Here is a 19,225-nt window from a genome sequence, read left to right as displayed (position 1 = left end):
GGGCCTGTACACAAGGCTTCCTAAAACAAGGTAATGATTCCAAAACAATGACTGAGTTAAAAACTGCACAGAAATTAATAATCATCTTCCTCTAAAATTCTAGTGATTAGTATTAAAACCTGTCAAGGAATAGGGAAAAGAAACCCAATGTTCTTTGGAGGAGGGGAGGCTGTTATGTAGTAGATGCTTCATTGTAAATTATTTACTCATCTATTTATTTAAAAAGCAGAGAAAGAAATAAAGAGGAAGAGAGAGGGGGCAGGTTGTAGACAGAGGGCGAGAGCAAGAGAGAGAGAATCTCCTATCCATCCATTGGTTTACTCCCCAAATACCCACGAACAGCTGTACCTGGAACAGGCCAATGCCTGGAGTCTAAGACTCTGCAGGTCTCAACATGGCTGGAAGGGACGCAGCTACTTGAGCTATCACTTGCTGCCCCAAGGAGTGCATCAGCGGGTGGAATTGGAAGCAGAGCCTGAACTCAAACATTCTGATAGGAAACACAGGCATCTCAATGTCTTAGTCCTTATGCCAAATGCCAACCTTAAACGCTGCGTTTTAACAGATTGCGGATGTCAGATAAAGACAGATTCAAGAGGATGTCAAGCCTCATTTCATGACTTTTCGATGATTATGTTTTACTTACATAAATACCAATGTCAATATTAAATTCCTCAAAATTTTTCAAAATTATGTTGAACTGGAATAATGAACCTTTTTTTCTTAGTGGATTTCAAATTGTTTGATGAAAATGGAAATAAAAGATACATTTATTTTGGTACAAAAAATGTTTGAACATGTGCTTGTGAAAAAAAAACTATGATCTCAAAATATTGCACCAAGAGAATCTACCTTTCAATTTCATTTTCCATGAACTTTCTTATGTAATTTTTTTATGCAGATGGAAGAGATCTCTCTGTGTCTTTCTCTGTCTCTGTCTCTGACTTTCAAGTAAATAAATAGATCTTTGGAAAAAGAAAGCATCTCATTACAAAGAAATTTAGACTTACAAATAAAAAATTGTGCAGTAGTAGAGTTCTCACACCGCACTGTTAACATTAGTTGCATTAGTGTATTTTTCACAATCTATAAACTCCTCCAGCTTTCCCTATTATTAACGTATCATATTAGAATTATGTATTTGTCACAATGAATCAAACATGCTAAGGTCTGTAGGAGGAACATCTGTAATATTCTAGTGTGCTGAGTAACATGGAAACAGTGTCGTCTATTTTATCATACGGCTTTGAACACACACCAGACTGTTCTTTTCTACTTGCAGGAGGTCAAATACAACTTGCTGCATGATGCTTTCCATGGCTCTCTCTCCCCTCTCCCTTCTCTTGCTACTATCCCTCTCCAGGCAGGATGGAGCCAATAGTGTGTTGATAAACCAGCTTGGGATGGGGACAGGGGCTTCTTTATACAGTTTCTATTGCTGAAGACTTCCACCCTGGCCCATTGCAGATATGAATTTTTCATAACTGGCTTAGAAAACTGAAACATGAACTGTTATCTCTCATATACTGCTGTAAGTCGGCTCCAACCCACCATGGAATAGAACTCTACAACTTTTGTTGTGTTACAGCTCTCTGCACATCTTTGTTGTCATTGTTAATGTGTTTTATGTATTTTTTAAAGATGTGTTTATTTATTTTGAAAACCAGAGTTACACTTAAATAGCAGAATGTTGGACTTGTAACTGTTGCTGAAGGACTATACTATTGTAATAATAGGGGGGAAAATGATGGGGGAGGGCAGAGAATGAGGAGGGAGGAAGAAGAAGGGTAAGAAGGAATCCCTATACCTACAAAACCATATCATGGAAAAATAACAATAGCAATAAAAATATCAGGAAAAAAAGCCAGAATTACAAAGAGAGAAACCTTGATCTTGTATCTGCTGGTTCATTCTTCAAATGGCTAACTGGTTAGTGCTGGCTTAGACTGAAGCCAGGAGTCAGGAGCTTCACCCAGGACTCCCATGTGTGGGGGAAGCAGGAATCTGGACACGGGGACCAACTTCTGCTGTCTCCTAGGCCGTTTGCTGGGAGCTGGATCAGAATTAATTCAGCTGGGACGTGTACTGGCATGGCAGGTGGCAGCAAATCAGGACTCTGCTTGTGTTTTAGACAGCTTTTTCTTAATGCCTGATACCTTCATAAGATTATAAACACTTTGAGGGCAAGATCTCTTTAAACTGTCAGTCATTTCCACAGTTTAACCACACATCCCACTCCCTTCTCCAAGAATTCTCAGCAGGGTCAGAGATAATCGTCTAGTGTCACCAGAATTAGAAGTTATTCCCTGTAACAACCCTGGGCAAAGGGATTGAAGTCCAAACCATTATGCCTTCATGTGTGTGTACAAAGCATTCTAATCCCAGGGTTGATGGGATTGTGCAAGTACTTAGCTAAGCACTTAGAAAGTTCAGGGAAACTTCTCTCCTCTCCCAACTTGCCCTCCCCTCACCTTCTCTTTCTTTCCTTTTCTTTGAAAATTTGGCTTTCTCAAGTACCAGGAAAAGGAATTGTGTTTTTTTGTGGCATTTTGACTCTTAAATTGACTTTCGCTAATAATTCTTTCTCCCTTTCCTCCTCCCCTTGTTTTCACAAAAGGAGCTGGAGGCTGGTCTCCACTGGTGTCGAACAAATACCAGTGGCTGCAGATTGACCTTGGAGAGAGAATGGAGATCACCTCTGTGGCCACCCAGGGGGGCTATGGGAGCTCCAACTGGGTGACCAGCTACCTCCTGATGTTCAGCGACAGCGGCAGGAACTGGAAACAGTATCGGCAAGAGGACAGCATCTGGGTAAGTCTCTGCAGCCAATGGCACTCTTCTGGGGTGAGAGGTGCAGTTCCTGCTGCCTGCTACTGATCAGCTGCTTCCAGGAAGCCAAGCTGTAAAATCTTTCTAAATACTTTGAAAATATCTTTTAAAAGAAAACATGATACATCTTCATCTCTTACCATACTCCATGACAAATGTATGAAAATTTCAAAAGTAAATGTATTTCACTGGGTCTTCACAAATTAAAGACAAAATATTGGTAGCCCCATTAACCACTGCCAACATCTGGTAAATAAACAAAACTTGTATAAAAATAATGCTAAGCTTGGTTGAGAGACTTGGTAGTTCTACATTGGCTTTATTTCCAGTGATTTCTTTTGATGGGTCTGAGATTTTTGAAACCGTCTTTACTATGTAGTACATTTTATATATGATAATTGGAGTTAACATATGTGTGTTTCTATATGCATATGTGATTATATTACATACTCCTAGCACACATATGATTTATTTATAGTCTTGTGAAAGTGGGTTGAAAACTCTGTTGTTTAAAGGGGTGAAATCCCCACAAGAGAGCCTGAAAGAGGTGGGCTGTAATCAGGGGATAACGTGGGTGTAATGGACTGACAGCTTTCCAACACCCGATGGAACACAGAAGCTAAAGGGAATTTCTTGTTGATGAAGAAAAGACTTCTTTGCTCATATGGAAAAGCATTTGTTTGGATTTTACATGGTTCATGGGCAGTATACTGCAATCAGAGAACTATTTTTCGCCCCCTCTGGTTAAGTTTCCAGAACCAGAGAGATGAGTAACTTAATGAAGCATCGTGCTTACCACACAGATAATTTGGAAGCTTGTTTGGCCACATAATGATAATTTTCTCTGACCAGTCAATTGCCTCTTTTTAAAAACTTCCCGGAACTCTGTGACACATTATAAACTCGTGGAAGAAATAGGCTGTGGTTTACTCACCTTTGTATTTTTAAAACTCTTGGTGATCATTCTGTTCAAGTTTCTTGACATGAATTGAGTTGAGAAATAGCTTAGTTTGTTCTGTAATGAAGATGGTGGGTTGGAGGCAGTAGTTGCCTACAAACACTTGTGAGAAAAGTGGCTAAAAATCCAAAGCAAGCTGAACCTGTGGTGTAAGCATTGAAGGAGAGGGACTCCTAGTTATGCATCAGTTAATTCTGAGAAAACCACTGCAGGTAGGGACAAAATAAACAATAATTAGAAACAATGACAAAGCTTAAGGAAGTGTTTATTTTCACTGGGTGTTTGGATTATTCTTATTCTTTTTATAAACTAATAGATTTTAAATGAGAGAAGTGACTAGTACATGCTAATATTTAGCTGTGTTCATTAAAAATGCATGTTTCTGACATTTTAAAAAAATGGTATGTCCATCATGACAAAGACTGGTTTTCCAGGTGTCAGGTTTGGGGAAGCCTCAGACCCAGTCACTGCCATTGGCTGACTCCTGTTGTGATGAGGTGTCAGGGTGGCATGAATGATAGTGTTGTTAATCCCAAACAGCAAGTCATAAATAAAGGGAGCACTTGTCACACTGGTTTTCAGATAGTGCTTCCATTTGCTGGTTAATTTACTGTCACCATCTCTGGAGTGAGTGTTCCCTATTAATGCACACTCCGCCTTCCCAACTTCTGTCCCAGCATCTCCAGAGTGGAATGGTTCCTGGTACATTGCAAACACATCTTTGTTTTGAATGAGTGGATGAAAAAAAAATGAAAGAAGGAAACACATCCTTTTGGTAACACACTCTTCCAATCTCACTAAATAAAAATGACTCCCTTTAGCCCTTATAAGGTCATTTTTTGGCTTATTTCTGACATACTGATTTAATATTTTGAGAGAATTCTTTTGTCTCACTTGTATTTTTTAAAGATTTACAAAATTAGAACTTTTAGCTTCTATGTAAAAATTCCTATGTACAAAGTATGTACTTTGATTTATATATATATATATATATATATATATATATATATATATATATATATATATATATATATATATATGGTGTAATGTTCCAATCAGGGTAAACCTATCATCTGTTTATGATGAAAACTTGGGAGTATTTTGGTAAGGAAAGCAGTTATCTGTAATGACCCTACTGCCAGAGAACACCAGCACATCTTCTTCCTACTGTCTTGTCTCTCCTGCCCCACTGTCATTTGTACTCTCAGCTACTTTGACTTAAACATTTTTAGATTTCACATGAATGCAGTAATGGAATACTTCTCTTCCTGTGTTGGGTTTATTTCCTCTGACATCATAGCCTTCAGTCCCATCCGTTATCCAGCATCTGCGAGGATTTTGTCCATTTTGTACGTGTGCTGCATCTTCTTTGCATGTTCAGCAGGTGACACACATGTAATTTGCTTCCTGTCTTGTCAATTCTGAATAATTGAGCAAGGAGCATGTGAATGGAGTTGTTCTGCAAGCAGATTTCACTTCCTTTGACTATGTACCCCATGGTGGAGTTGCTGGGTCATAGGATAGTTGTAATTTTTTGAGGAACTTTGTTACTATTTTGTGTTCTGGTTTATATTCCCACCTGCACTGCACAGGGGTTCTCGCTCCTCCATATCCTTACCAGCACTTGCTGTCGTTTGTGTTTTGGGTTAATAGCCAGTCTAACTGGTGTGAGGTTATATTGTAATTTTGATTTGAATTTTCCTGTTCACTTGTGATGTTTAGCATTTTTTTCCCGTGGACCTGTTAGCTCTTTATATATTTTTCTTGAAAATATTTACATATATTATGCATTTTAAAATCCAGTTATCTGGGGCAGTTTTTGTTTGTCTGTTGTTTGTTTTTCTGTTGGAATTCCCTATTTATACTGGTTATCAACCCCTTCTGATGCGTGGTTCTCAGATATTCGCCCCAGGCTATGGGTTGATTCTCCCCTCTATTGATTGCTCTCTTTGCTGTGCAGAGACTTTTTACTTTGATAAAATTTCAGTTGTCTTGTTGTGCTGTTGTTTCTTGTGCTTTGGGGGCCCTATCCAAAAATTCCTTGCCCACTGTAATGTCCTGAGTATTTCCCCTAGGTATTTTCTTCTACTAGTTTCCTACTTTCAGGTCAACTCAAAATCAATTCTGAGTTGATTTTTGTGCATAGTGAGAAATATGGGTTTAATTTCATTTTTCTGCTTGTGAATGCCCACTGTCCCCAGAACCATTTATTGAAGACTGTCTCCTCCTTAATGCGTGCTTTTAGCTGGCTGTTGAGGTGTGGATTTACTTCTATGCTATCCATTCTGTTCTGTTTTTCTGTGTGTCCCTTTGAAGCCATCACTATTGCTATTTAAATCTAGCAGCATGTTATTTAACTTTATGGCATTGTAAATTTCTATTTTTTTTCCTACTGTTGATCTTGTATTGTGGCTTTTCATTTAAGGGAATGTATAGTAACTGTGTAATGGAGACTATCATATGCAAATGTAAGGGTGCAATACAGTATGCATCTCTACTTCCAGACAAAGATGGACTCCCAATGAAACTGTTTACTATGTCTTGACAATAAGATGCTGGACTCTCTGCCATTGTCCATGCCCGCAATGGACATGTGACTATGATAAAGACTATACTATAGTAATGATATAGGGGAACTCAGTGAAGGGGGAGGGAACTGGCGGGGGTGGGTAGAATAAGGAAAAATCCAAGGCCTATGGAACTGTATCATAAAATGTTAATAATAAAAAGAAGTAAAATTTTAAAAAGTTCTAAGTTAGGCAGTGTAATGCCTCTTCCTTATTCATTTTACTCAAGATTTCTTTGATTATTTGGGGTTTCTGATTCCATGTGGATTTCAGGATTGCTTTCTTGGTTCTGTGAAGACTGCCATTCATGTCTTGACAGTGATTGCACTAATAATTTGTAGACTGTCTTGTACGGTATGCACATTTTAGCAGCATCAATTTTTCTACTCCATGAACTCGGGTTATGTTTCCAATTCAGTGTGTCTTCCTCAGTTTTCTTTGTCTCAGTTTGGTAGTATTCATTGTAGAGATCTTTCAATTCTTTGGTTAAATTTACATCTAGATATTTATTTTTTAGTAGCTATAGGAAATTGGGTTTCTCTGTTGATTTCTCTTTCAGATAAGTCACCATTAGTGTATAGTAATGCTAGTGATTTTTAAATATTAAATGTATTTATTTTATTAATTTATTTATTTTATGATACAGTTCCATAGGCTCTGGGATTTCCCTTACCACCTCCCTAACACTCCACCCCCTACAGATTTCCCCTAAACCATTACAATAGTATAGTCCTTCATAAACAGTCCTAAGTCCACCATTCTGCTTTTTATGTGTATTTTGACATTGTAGGTATGGACAATGACAGAGTCAGCATCCTATTGTCAAGATATACTTAACAGTTTCATTGGATGTCCAATTTTTATTTGGAAGTAGAGATACATACTGCATTGTATTTTCATATCTGAATAAGCTAGTGTCTATTACACAGTTAAAATACATTTCCTTAAATGAAAAACCATAAAACAAAATCAAAAACAGGGAGAAAAATAGAAAATTAACAACAACATGAAATTAAATAACATGCTACTAAATGACCAATGTGTTGCTAAAGAAATGAAAATCAAAAGCCTGAAGCAAAGGATGCTACTGTGGGATCTATGTGTCAGTGAAGAAATTAAAAAGAAAAAAAAATGAATGAAAATAGAAACAAAAATATCAAAACCCCTGAGATGTAGTAAAAACACTATTGAACAGGCTGTTGATCTTACATTTTGCATGAAGATTGTCTTATATCAGAGAGAGCATATGATATGTGTCCTTTTAGGATTGACTTATTTCACTGAGCATAGTGGCCTCTATTTGGGACCATTTGGTTGTAAATGATAGAATTTCATTCTTTTTAATGGCTGGGTAGTATTCAATGTAGTAGAAGAACTTATCTATTTATTTGAATGACAGAGTTATAAGGGGAGAAAGGGAGGTAGATATGTTCCAGCTGCTGGCTCACTTCCCCAAGCTGATCAGAAGCTAGGAGCTTCTTTTGGGTCTCCTGAAATGATTGCAGGGGCCCAAGGACTTGAACTATCCTTCACTGGTCTCCCAGGCCAAATTATGCGGAGAACCAGATCAGAAGTGAAACAGCTGAGACTGGCACCTTCACCCATTGGGAGGTTGGCACTGCAAACAGAGATTAGCCTACTATGCCGTGGGGCCGACCCCTTATTCACACAATTTTTATGTGATATATCCCACAAATAAGAAAAAGCACGGTGTTTGTCTTTCTGGGTCTGGCTTATTTCACTTCACGTACTGATTTCTATTTTCTTCCATTTTGTTGCAAATGTCAGGATTTCATTCTTTTTTATGGTGGAGTAATAAATCATCATATATGTATATTATATGAATGTAATATATATGTTATATATATGTATACATATATACATATATATGTTTATCTGTGTGTATATATGTATAAAATTTTAAAAATCCAGGATCATCAATTGAGGAACATGGAAGTTGGTTCCATGTACCTGCTGTTGTGAGCTGAGCTGCTTTCAATATGGGAGTGCAAGGTGACTCAGATGCTGCTTTCATCCCCAGGAGTGGGCTAACTAGATCATAGGATACCCGTATTTTTAATTTTCTCAACAATGTCCATATTGTTTTCCGTTTTGGTTGTACCACTTACACTCTTACCAACAATATGTTAGGATTCCTTTTTCTGCCCATCCTAACCACCATTTGCTATTTTTACATTTTTGAATACTAGCTATCCTTGCTGGGCTGAGGAAATACGCCATTGTGGCTTGTTTTTCACATGTCCATAGTGACTAGTAACATTCAGCATCTATTCATGAGCCTGTTTGTCATTGGTAGTTCATCCTTGGAAAAAAAATGTTCATTCATTGGGTTGGTATTTTCTTAAAGGGGTTGTTTATTTTGTTGTGCTTGAATTTCTTGAGTTCCTTACGTATTTTGGAAATTAGCCCTTTATCAGATGCATAGCTTGCACCTACTTTTGCCCATTCTGTTGGTTACTTCTCTTTGCTGATTTTTGCTGTGCAGAAGGCTTCTGGCTTAACGTATTCTTTTTTTTTTCTTTCTTTCTTTTATTGCCTGTTATTCTGGAGTCTTATCCAAGAAGTCTTTGCCAAGCCCATTCTCTTGCAACATTTCTCCCGTTTTGCTCTAGTAGGATGATGCTTTCCAGCCTTAAATTTGGATCTTTGAGGCACTGTGAGTTGGTTTTATATGGGATGGAACTTCTGCATGGGGAAATCCAATTTTCCTAATACCATTTGTTGAAGAGATTGTTCTTTCTCCATGCAATGATTTTTAGCCCAGTTGTTAAGGATCAGTTGGTTACAGATGCATGGCATCATTTCTAAGGTTTCTGTTCTGTTCCATTGGTCCACAGGTTTATTTTTGTGCCAGAGACAGGCTGTTTTGATTGTAATATTGCTTTTGGTACTTTGGATATGTTGTGTTTTCTTATGGATTTTAGGGTCTTTTTTTCCTTTTCTGTGGCAAATGTCTTTGAAATTTTGATTGGGATTGAATTGAGTCTGTGACCTGCTTTAGGTAGTGTGAGCCTTGAATGGTGTTAGTTCCTCTGATCCATAAACATGGTGGATTTTCTTCCATTTCGTTTGTGTCTTCTTATATTTGTTTCACTGATGCTTTGCAATTTTGGTGGTAGATGTCTTTCACATTCTTGGTTAAATTTCCCTCAAGATATTGAAGTACTTCTGTAGCTATTGTGAATAGGGCTGATCTTACAATTTCTTTCTCAGCCAGAGCTCAGAATTGGTTTCTAAGAATACTGCTGACTTCTCTGTGTTGATTTTATAACCTGCAGTATTGCCAAATTTTCTTAAGAGTTCTAGCAATCTGTTAGAGGAATCTTTTGGTTCCCCGATATACAGGATCACGTCCTGTGTAGACAGGGAGAATTTGACTTCTTCCTTTCCAATTATGCATCCCTCTGATTTGTTTTCTTGCTTAATGGCTGTGGCTTAAGCTTCCAGAACTACATTGGATAATCATGCTGAGAATGGGCATCCTCGTCTGGTTCTGAATCTTAGTGGAAATGCCTTCAGCTTTTTCCTCTTCCAGAGACGCTGGTTCTGGGTTTGTCATGTGTTGCCTTGATTGTGTTGGATTTGGTGGTGAAAAAAATCTTTAAAGATCTTTTATCTACTGGCTTACTCCCCAGCTAATCACCATAGCCAGCACTGGGCCAGGGCAAAGCCAGGAACCAAGAGCTTCATCTGCGCAGTCTGTGGGCACACGTGCAGCCAGTGCGTGGATGATGATGATGCCGACCTAAATGTGAGTCCACCTCACAGTTTACAGGTGCTGTCTATGAGCACTGTTCTGGGGACAAGGGGTTTGGGTTTCTATCATGCAGGGCCTTTGCACAGCAAGCCCTCACTAAGACCCATACTGATGGAGTGATTCACTTGGTTGTCTGGATGAAAAGAGTTTGTAGCACTTGTGGAGATGGTGTGGTGCATATGGAGCTGTTTAAATGCATGTCTTTGTGGAGAGATGACCACGGGAGTATGTAGCGCAGTCACCATCTGTTGCTCTCCTTCACCTACACATCCTGCATTTGTCTAGGAGAGGCTTTTTTTTGTCTATCTAAATATTTCTGGCATCCAACATGCAGTGTACACATGACCTATGTTGAACAAATTAGTAAGAGAATTAATAATCAGTGCATAGATTTGAAAATGTTGGTTTCCTAAGCTGTACCTACCTTTGCAGAAAACCTTTTAGCCCCGATAGGCTGTGAGGTCCTACTTGATGGTCACTTGGTTCTCATTCTGGGGAGGCTTGCTCTCTGTCCATCTGTAATTGCCAAAGCGGGAAAAACAAATCATGGTCACTTGTGCTCTGCACTCTGACCTTCCACCAGGGAAAACACATTTTATTTTGGCCTGAACTAGATTTTTTTTTAAATTGAGGCACATAGCAAGGAATTTAATGCTTTGTCCTATTTTGCAAATATGTATTTCCTAGCATTCCTCCCCTTTGGGGGGCTGTCTTTAATGTAGTTTTTGGATATTATAGGATGCACACCACACATATGTAACAAGCCAACTTTCTTTTAGGAGAGTTTCACTCTGGCTATATAATACTAATGAATCTGTGGGGAGACCTAGGAAACATGAGTGGCTGTGTGTGTGTAATACAGAGAGAGAAGGCCAGTGCTGCTGGAGAAGCAGGCGCAATGATATCCTGCCGGGAAGGCTCCTTCTCACTTCAAGCACCAGACATGGCGATGACTCCTCAGTTCCTCGAATCACCTAATACTCTGTTACTTCTCTTAAGTAATATCTAGAAGGTGATTGTTATCTACATAGCTAATTTAATAGAAATGTAATTTGATAGATATAGGATTTTTTTTAATATCACAGATTAAAACATTTCCTTAGAATAGCATTTATGGTCCAGTGTCCAAAAAATGTGATTTATACAGATGATTCTGTTGGCTGACAAATGAATATTTGATAAAAATTTAGAAAATGCAGGTCATTCATGTTGCTGCTCTGAAATGGAACACAGGATCCTTTCACAGTTGTGACAAAGACTCAGCCAGTGTATTGTGAGTGATTGAAAAGTAAGTGTGAGTATAATTTTCACTCATTTAAAAGCAATTGCCAAAATATCATGAATTCAACATTTTAGAAATTAGTTTGAGCAGATCAACATGTGTTGGCACTTCACAGTCCAATTCTGCAAATTCTCTTTCATAAATGCCCATACTTCTTTTATACCACACATTGCAAGGTTAAAGAATGAGAGGGTGCTAGTCTTTTAAGTAGATTTGATAGTTTAACACTACATTTTTATGGAATTAATGTATCCTTGATTATTCAAACAGAAACCTTTATTATATTTCTGGAATTGTTGCATCTCTGTTTTGTTGTCTTCATTGTTTCAAGTACAGTTGTCTCACGTCATGGTCCTGAGTTTGGCTGATGAAAGATACAGAGGTTCTGAGATTTAGCACAGTTACACAGAATGACCACCTGCTACAAAACAGACTGTTACTAAGTGGCCAACTTTGTAGATCAGAGAGAACACAACACCACTGCAAGCACATGTTTTTAATGTGTGTTTGTTTCCACCCAAATAAATATTTGTTGGTAGATGTAAAGGAATGTGATACATAACCGAATGTTAGAGTCAACCTTAAGTCAGTGCACCAAAAAATCATGATAGAACCTGAATGACAGGGAGGTGTTCTCTCCATGTGAGTGCCATTTTAGACTTGTCTCCAGGTTGAGCCCTTGTTCTGGTGACCTAAGCCTACCAAAATCCATTGTGATGATATAAAGTACAGCAATACTAATGCCATGTGTGTCAGCATGTCAAACTGTCCAGCTTAATACATCGCAATACTCGCCTCAGTACTTGGCAAATGCCTGAAATCATTTCTGCATTTCAAGACACCAATCCCAAAAAGGTGTTTTTAATTAAAATCTGCATTATTAATCTATTTCCTCAGGAAGGTTCATGTTTCTACTTAGCTATGATTTTCCTACTTTTTAAAAAAAGAATTAACCTAACAGCAAACAGTTATAGGATACCTCCAATTTTTTTTAACTCATAGTAAGAATATTTAACTTTTTTTTTAAAGATTTATTTTATTTTTATTACAAAGTCAGATATACTGAGAGGAGGAGAGATAGAGAGGAAGTGGAGCTACCGGGATTAGAACCAGCGGCCATATGGGATCAAGGCGAGGACCTTAGCCACTAGGCCACGCTGCCGAGCCCAAGAATATTTAACTTTAAACCTATTTTGTTAGCACATTTGTAGGTACACAATACAGAATTTGTTAATAATAAGGCATAATACAATATAGTAGTTTTCAAAGACTTAACTGTGTAGCTGGACATTGAACCTGTTAAATGAGAACTTCAAATTTCACTGCCCCCTCACGCAGTGACTGACAGTTCACATTAAACTCTAATTCTATATGTTTGACTGTTTCAGATATTTAACATGAGAGGAATAATGTAATTATATATATGCACATTATATATTTTTTTTATATTGTATCATACTTGGAGTATACATTCTTTATATACATCATATATATGCATAGAAGTTACATATAACATGGGAAGAATAATATACAATGGCAGTAATGTAGAAGGGAAATGTTTGCCCTGCAGTTTAACATGAGAGAAATAATACAGTATTTGTTCATCTGCCCTTCAATGAATATAATATCTCTAAGTGTGTCCCATATTGGCAATATTCACTTCCATTTTAAGAGGATGAATAGCATTTCTATCTATCTATCTATCTACCTACCTATCTATGTATCTCTTTGATGTCTGTATGGGCCACTATCTAATCTGTCATTTTAGAATATTTCTTTGTTGCTTCTGATGGCAAAATAAATATCTCGGACAAAGCAAGAACACTAGGTTCAATTTTCTCATTTTTCATTCATTCTTATTTTTTTAAAGATTTGTTTATTTTATTTAAAAGGCAGATTTAAAAAAGAGAAACAGAGACAGAGGTAGAGGTCTTCCATCCACTGCTTCATTCCCCAGATGGCCAGAGCTAAGCTGATCCAAAGCTTGGAGCCAGGAGCTTCTTCTGGTCTCCCACATGGGTGCAGGGGTCCAAACACTTGGGCCATCCTCCACTGCTTTCCCAGGCCTTAAGTGGAGAGTTGGATCAGAAGTGGAGCAGCCAGGACATGAACCAGTGCCCACATGGGATACTGGCATTAGCAGGCAGAGGATTAGCAAAATATGCCATTTCATCAACCCCTTCATTTTTATTTTTAAGTTTAGCAAACATTTTTAAATTAGACAATGGAAAAATATATAAAATGAGAAAGCAGAAGCTAATACTTGGAGCCAATGCAATTTATTTCAGTACCATGTTTAACCAAAACAGTTTATTTGCCACACCTGTCTTCTCATACATGCAGATGAGTAGCTAGATGATATGAGGGTAATTCAAAAAAATTGTGGAAGATGAAATTTTAAAAATTGCTTTGCTTCAAAGCATTTTGAAATTTGTGAATGGCTTTACATAGCACACTCTCCATGAATTTTGTAAATTCTGCTTGGATGCATGGAATTTTTTCTATCCCAGTACGTGTGTGGCCTGCCTGTACAAGCCTTAAGAGATTATGCTGTTGGGTCTGGAACCCCATCTGGTGTCTGGATGGGGCTGCAACTCCATGATGGATGGCCTTCCAGTCCTGGAGTCATTCTTGTTGTGCGTGGTGCCATCACAAAGTGTCTTGGATGGTGCCATCACATGGTGGCATGGATGATGCCCTATAGATACAGAACAGCCCCAAGACGTGTTCCAGTGTGTGCACTAAACTTGTGAGCAGTTAGGTAAGCTGAAACACTTGGGTTCAACTTTTCTGAGGGCCCAGTACTGAAAAGGAGACAACAAAAGTTTTGGAAGCTCAAGATAGTAGCCCCAATCCAGTTGGAAAACTCAGCTGCACAGCCAAACCACCCAATGCTCCTGGGGACCCCACTCCTGGGACTTAGTCATTGTGTTGTGGACTTGGGGCAGGACACACAAGCAGCAGAAGGACCTTGAGTTCCCATTGGACATTCGGGCGATGCCACTCAGGTGGTACATGGCAGGAAATTTTGCACAGTGACTGCATATCTGCCCTGCACACAGCTCAAAGTCTTATTCCTTCAGGACCAGCTTGAGTCATCTGTCACTCATGAGAGAGACCTTACTAATTCTCTGAAATCACTTTCCCATGTAACTTTTCAGAGGCACTCCAAGTGCAACATGAGCACCTGTTCAAGCTGGTGTAGGCGCAGCCCTGATTGTGTGCCAAGAGGATACAGGACATCAAAACAGCTGTGCTCTGTCTTAGGGAACATCCATTTTACCTTCAGATGTGGAAGAAAAGGCATTTGCTAGGAACTATCCCCTTACTTCCCAGAATCGTGGAAGAGAAAATGAGCAAGAGGCAGGGAAGAGCCCTATCTTCACAGCTTCCCCAGGCAGGCACCAGTTGGCCACTGTCTTCTTCAGGCAGCCCACAGCTCTCCTTTCAGCTCAGTTGTGCTTTACAAGAGTCAGGGTGCTCCCAGGGGTGCTGCTGTCATGAGCACCTCAGAGACAATTCCCAGGTCTGTGTCTGTGCAATGTCCAGACCTCATAATGCATGTGCCAGAAACACAGCAGCTTGGACTCCCTGCTTCTTGCTCACACCTGTAGCTGTTTGGGAGCACACCTGACTGATCTGACACATTGTGATGTCAGGATCCATGGCCTTCAATGGGATGGGGGGGGGCTTGTTCTCCATTGAGAATGCAGTGGATCTCTGGATATGAACACTTTCAGCTCTGCTATACAGCTATGCCAGGCATCCCTGGGCCTGTCCATCCATCTTGTGCTTGAGAAACTGTGATTTGAGCCTCCATCTGCCTCCTCCCTCCTCCACTCTAGCTTCTGGGAACTATTACTCTATTCTCTGTTTCTATAGGATCCGCCCTTCCAGAATCTTTCCCCAGCAGTGATATGCAACAGCATTTGGCTTTCCGTGGTGATCACTGTGCCAGCCAACTCGTGCAAACCTTGCCAAAGTACACACAGGGATCCACGCATCAAACAAAATACAGTTACGCTTTTTATTCATGAGAAGCACTCGCCAAAGTTCAGTTCAGCTTGAGGACCCCTCCTCTTGGCTTGTCCTGAGTTAGGGCTGTGGGGAAGCTCCTTTTCAGCAGTAGGTGCCAGGGATGGTCACCAGGATGCAGTGAAGAGAGTGGCGTTCCTCCTGCAGAGCCCCTCCTGCACCTGGCTCTCCTCTGGGGCAGTGCCTGAGTTCTCAGCTTGCTCAGATTCACCTGCTGAGTCAGCTTGTGGCTCTCTTTGATTCCCCAACACTCCTGGTACTGGGGGCAGAGAGGGACTAGCTGGGTGGGTTGGTGGTGGGAAGAGGAGGTTAGACTGGGACAGGGGCTCCTTTCCTCCTGCAGTTGGCCACAGCCAAACAGAGGAGTTCCACCAGTAGCTTTGGACTCTGGCTAATGGTGGCACCACAGCAGCAGGGCTGGGAGGGAATGTCAGGCTCACTCTGGACCTCCCAAAGTCAACATGAACAGATGCAGTCCACAGAACGGTGAGGCCGTGATGGGAGGCCCTGACTCAAGATACTGTATTCACCCTGGTGCAGATCTGCTGCAGTGCCTGTGAGGCCAGCATGGATGAGGGACTATGGCTGCCAGCCCTCACTGCCTTGCTGCTCCAGTGCCTGGCAGCAATTCCACCTCCTCCAGGTGCTCTGCATTTTGGATCCACGGGAAAACACAGGAACTGCACACTCGTGACCTCATTGTCCAGGGCTTCTTATCAACAGGGTGGAACCTTCAGGGGTTCCTCCTGAGTCCCAGGTGGACATGGCTAGCAACCATCCCTGGTGGTCCTTCAGGGCTTCTGGACTGACAGGATGTGCAAGCAGGTGGCAAGAGCACAAGACACCGGCTGTGCAGCTCATCCTGGTTTCTCCCACAGAAGGGCAGAGCTGCTGCCATCATGGCGAACAGAATCACCCCCAGACTCTAAATGGGACCCTAGGAAGTAGCATATCCTCTTGCAGAAACACCTCCTGAGTGCAGTATTATAATGTTCTCACCAGTTATCCCTCAGCCTGCTGGTACCTGGTGCCAAAGTCAGCCAGTTTGATGTCTGTCTGGGAGTCCAACAGCAGGTCCCCACGTTGCTTGTCAGTCACATGACACTCATACAGGGCTGACAGGGTCTGGCTAAACGTGAACCTGGCCTCGTCCTCCTGCAGGCCACCCTGTGTCTTCACGTGATGCTGGAGGTGCTGTCCACAACAAGTATGCTGCCTTGCCCGCACATGTGCCTTGCATCTGGGAGCTGGATGAGCTCATGGTACAGGCTGTTCATCACAGTCTTCTTCCTTTGGCTTCTGCAAGCTGGAGGGCATGCTGTGGCTTTGCAGGAGGCTTTTCACAGCTCCAAGCTTCCCATTTGGCACTTGGCAGGTGAGCTGCGCCTGGCTGAGGCTGCCCCATAATGCATGCGAAGTGGTCTCATCTGGAGCATTCACCTACCTACTCTACCCAGACTGCTCAAATTACTCTACCAACAAGCACTAACTAATCAACTACCTGACTACAAAACCTATGGACAACTAGGGTACTTACTGCTAATGTGGCTAATGTACAATACCAGCTGTACTCATTATACTAACGATACGAAGCGGAAAGACTAAGTGCTGTCTAAATAAAACTGAAAACAAAATGGAAAATTACCAAAAAAAAAAAAAACCCACAGTAACTACACTAATAATAGTGTAATTGTGCTATTTGATTATAATGGGGTGGGGCGCAAGAAAAATGAAAGTAAACTGCAAAAAAAAAAAAGAGGTAGACAAAAAATGTGGAAAAATCATAACTACAGAAAACAATAGCAAAATAGACCAAGAAACAAATTTCTCATCAGAAACCGTTACAGAACCAGGAGAAGTGGAGTTGATACAGTTGAGGTATGGAAAAATCAGCTTTATTCTCCAAATTTGTCCTTTGAATGGTAGGGAGAAATTGAAACATTTCCAGAAGCTTTAGTGTGTGTGTGTGTGTGTGTGTGTGTGTGTGTGTGTGTTTACCATAACAAACCAAAGCAAAATACCTTGACCTTGGTAATTAAAAAAGTTCAGAACTCCATTCCTTAGTGTTCTGGAAGCTGAGGCGTCTGAGATCAAGGCCATAGCCCACCTGGTGTCTGAGAAGACCTTACTCCTGCTTCTCAGACGGCACCTTCATCACAGGGAAAGTATGGATATAGAGAGGCTAGTGGCCTGACAGGGTCAACTGAAGCTATGTATATGTGTTTAAAAAGTTGCAGTGTAATCTGTAAGAATGTTCAAATGCTACATGAAAAGCTTGTTTATTTATACAAAAGGAACAAATTTCATATATTTCCTATATGAAGTTTTAACAGTGTAATGCCACTCCACCGTCCCCTCCCTTGTTCCTACCATCCCTCCTTCAGAACACAAAAATAATTTTTTTAGAAACAATAGTGCTTTTTGAGATGTTCTCAAATGATAGAAGGAAAGCACTCACCCCCCTTCAGTCTCTTATGCAGTCCTGTGTGCTGGGGCAAGTGTTATGGTCAGTGGGCTAAGCCGCACCGTGGCACTGGTATGCCTTAGGAGTGCCAGTTGGAGTCCTAGCTGTCCAACTTCCAATCCAGATCCCTGCTAATGCAACTGAAATAGCAGCAAAGTACATGGGTCTCTGCCATCCATGAAGGAGATACAAATGGGGCTCTAGGATCCTGTTTTGGGTCTGGCCCAGCTCTAACTGTGTGATTATTTGGAAAGTGAAGCAGCAGATGGAAATCTCTCACTCACACCTCACTCTGCCTTATCAATTTATCAAGCAGCCAGTCTTTATATATATATAAGTCTTTTATATATATATATATATATATATATATATATATATATATATATATATAGAGAGAGAGAGAGAGAGAGAGAGAGAGAGAGACAGAGTGAGTGAGTTAGTTAGGAAATCACTCATGCTTTCCAAAAGAGTGGAGCCCTGACTGCCTTATCTCCTCCTAGATTCCTAGCCCCTGCATGCTGTGGCATTGAACTTGATCTTCAGAGAGCCCAAACATCTGTCACCACAGATATGGCATGCATGCAGAATATTTCAGGCTAAACCACAGGACACTGGACAGAAATCCAAAGCTGTAAAGAAATAAAATCTCTGGGATGATCAGTATATGCTGGCATATGTGTTGACATACTGTACTGTAGCCCACTGCAAGTGGCTAATCCCAAATTTAAGAATACTCTTCAGTTTATTTCATCAGTGCAGTCTAGTTTTCATTGTAGATGTCTTTTATTTCTTTGGTTAATTCTATTCTCAGAGGTTTTCTTTTTCTTTGATGTAGTTATTGGGCATGGGGCTGCTTTCTTAATTTCTTTCCCAAATGATTCTTCATTGGTTCATAGAAATGCTACTACTGGTTGGGTTCTGTGCATTGACTTTGTAGCTTGCAGCCTTGCTGGATTTGTTAGTCCAGTGAGTTTTGGGGTGGGGTCATTAGGGATTTTTCTAGATGTAAGATTGTATCATTTGCCAACAGTGACAACTTGCCTTCTTCCTCTCTATTTGGATGCCCTTTATTATGGCAAGAGTATGCTAACTAAATATTGAAGAGCTCAAAAAGTTAACTTTAATTCTATCTTCCACAAACTTTTCCAAGCACTGTGCTATAGAAGGGTTATCATGCCATTGATAATAGAATGGAAAATTAATTAAATAGGAAAAAAAAGTTTACGTGGAAATGTAAAATAAATTGGTAATGTAAAAGAAATATTTCACATGTAACTAAATGACAAAGAAGACTTGATTAAATGAAAAGACA

At 40.2% G+C, this 19,225-nt stretch overlaps 1 protein-coding gene across 3 annotated transcripts in view; it reads left to right on the top strand.

Annotated features, from left to right (window-relative positions):
- CNTNAP4 (contactin associated protein family member 4) overlaps positions 1-19,225 on the top strand; it is a 557,001-nt gene that overhangs the window by 375,813 nt on the left and 161,963 nt on the right. For all 3 annotated transcript variants that reach the window (XM_058674663.1, XM_058674664.1, XM_058674662.1), the window contains one exon: positions 2,618-2,811. In XM_058674663.1, coding sequence (XP_058530646.1) covers positions 2,618-2,811 — 194 coding nt within the window. The remainder of the gene's footprint in view (positions 1-2,617; positions 2,812-19,225) is intronic.

The sequence above is a fragment of the Ochotona princeps genome, chromosome 16 (genome assembly GCF_030435755.1).
Source record: "Ochotona princeps isolate mOchPri1 chromosome 16, mOchPri1.hap1, whole genome shotgun sequence".
In the NCBI taxonomy this organism is placed as follows: domain Eukaryota; kingdom Metazoa; phylum Chordata; class Mammalia; order Lagomorpha; family Ochotonidae; genus Ochotona; species Ochotona princeps.
Note: the sequence above shows the minus strand (reverse complement) of the source record. Positions and strands in the feature narration are given on the sequence as shown.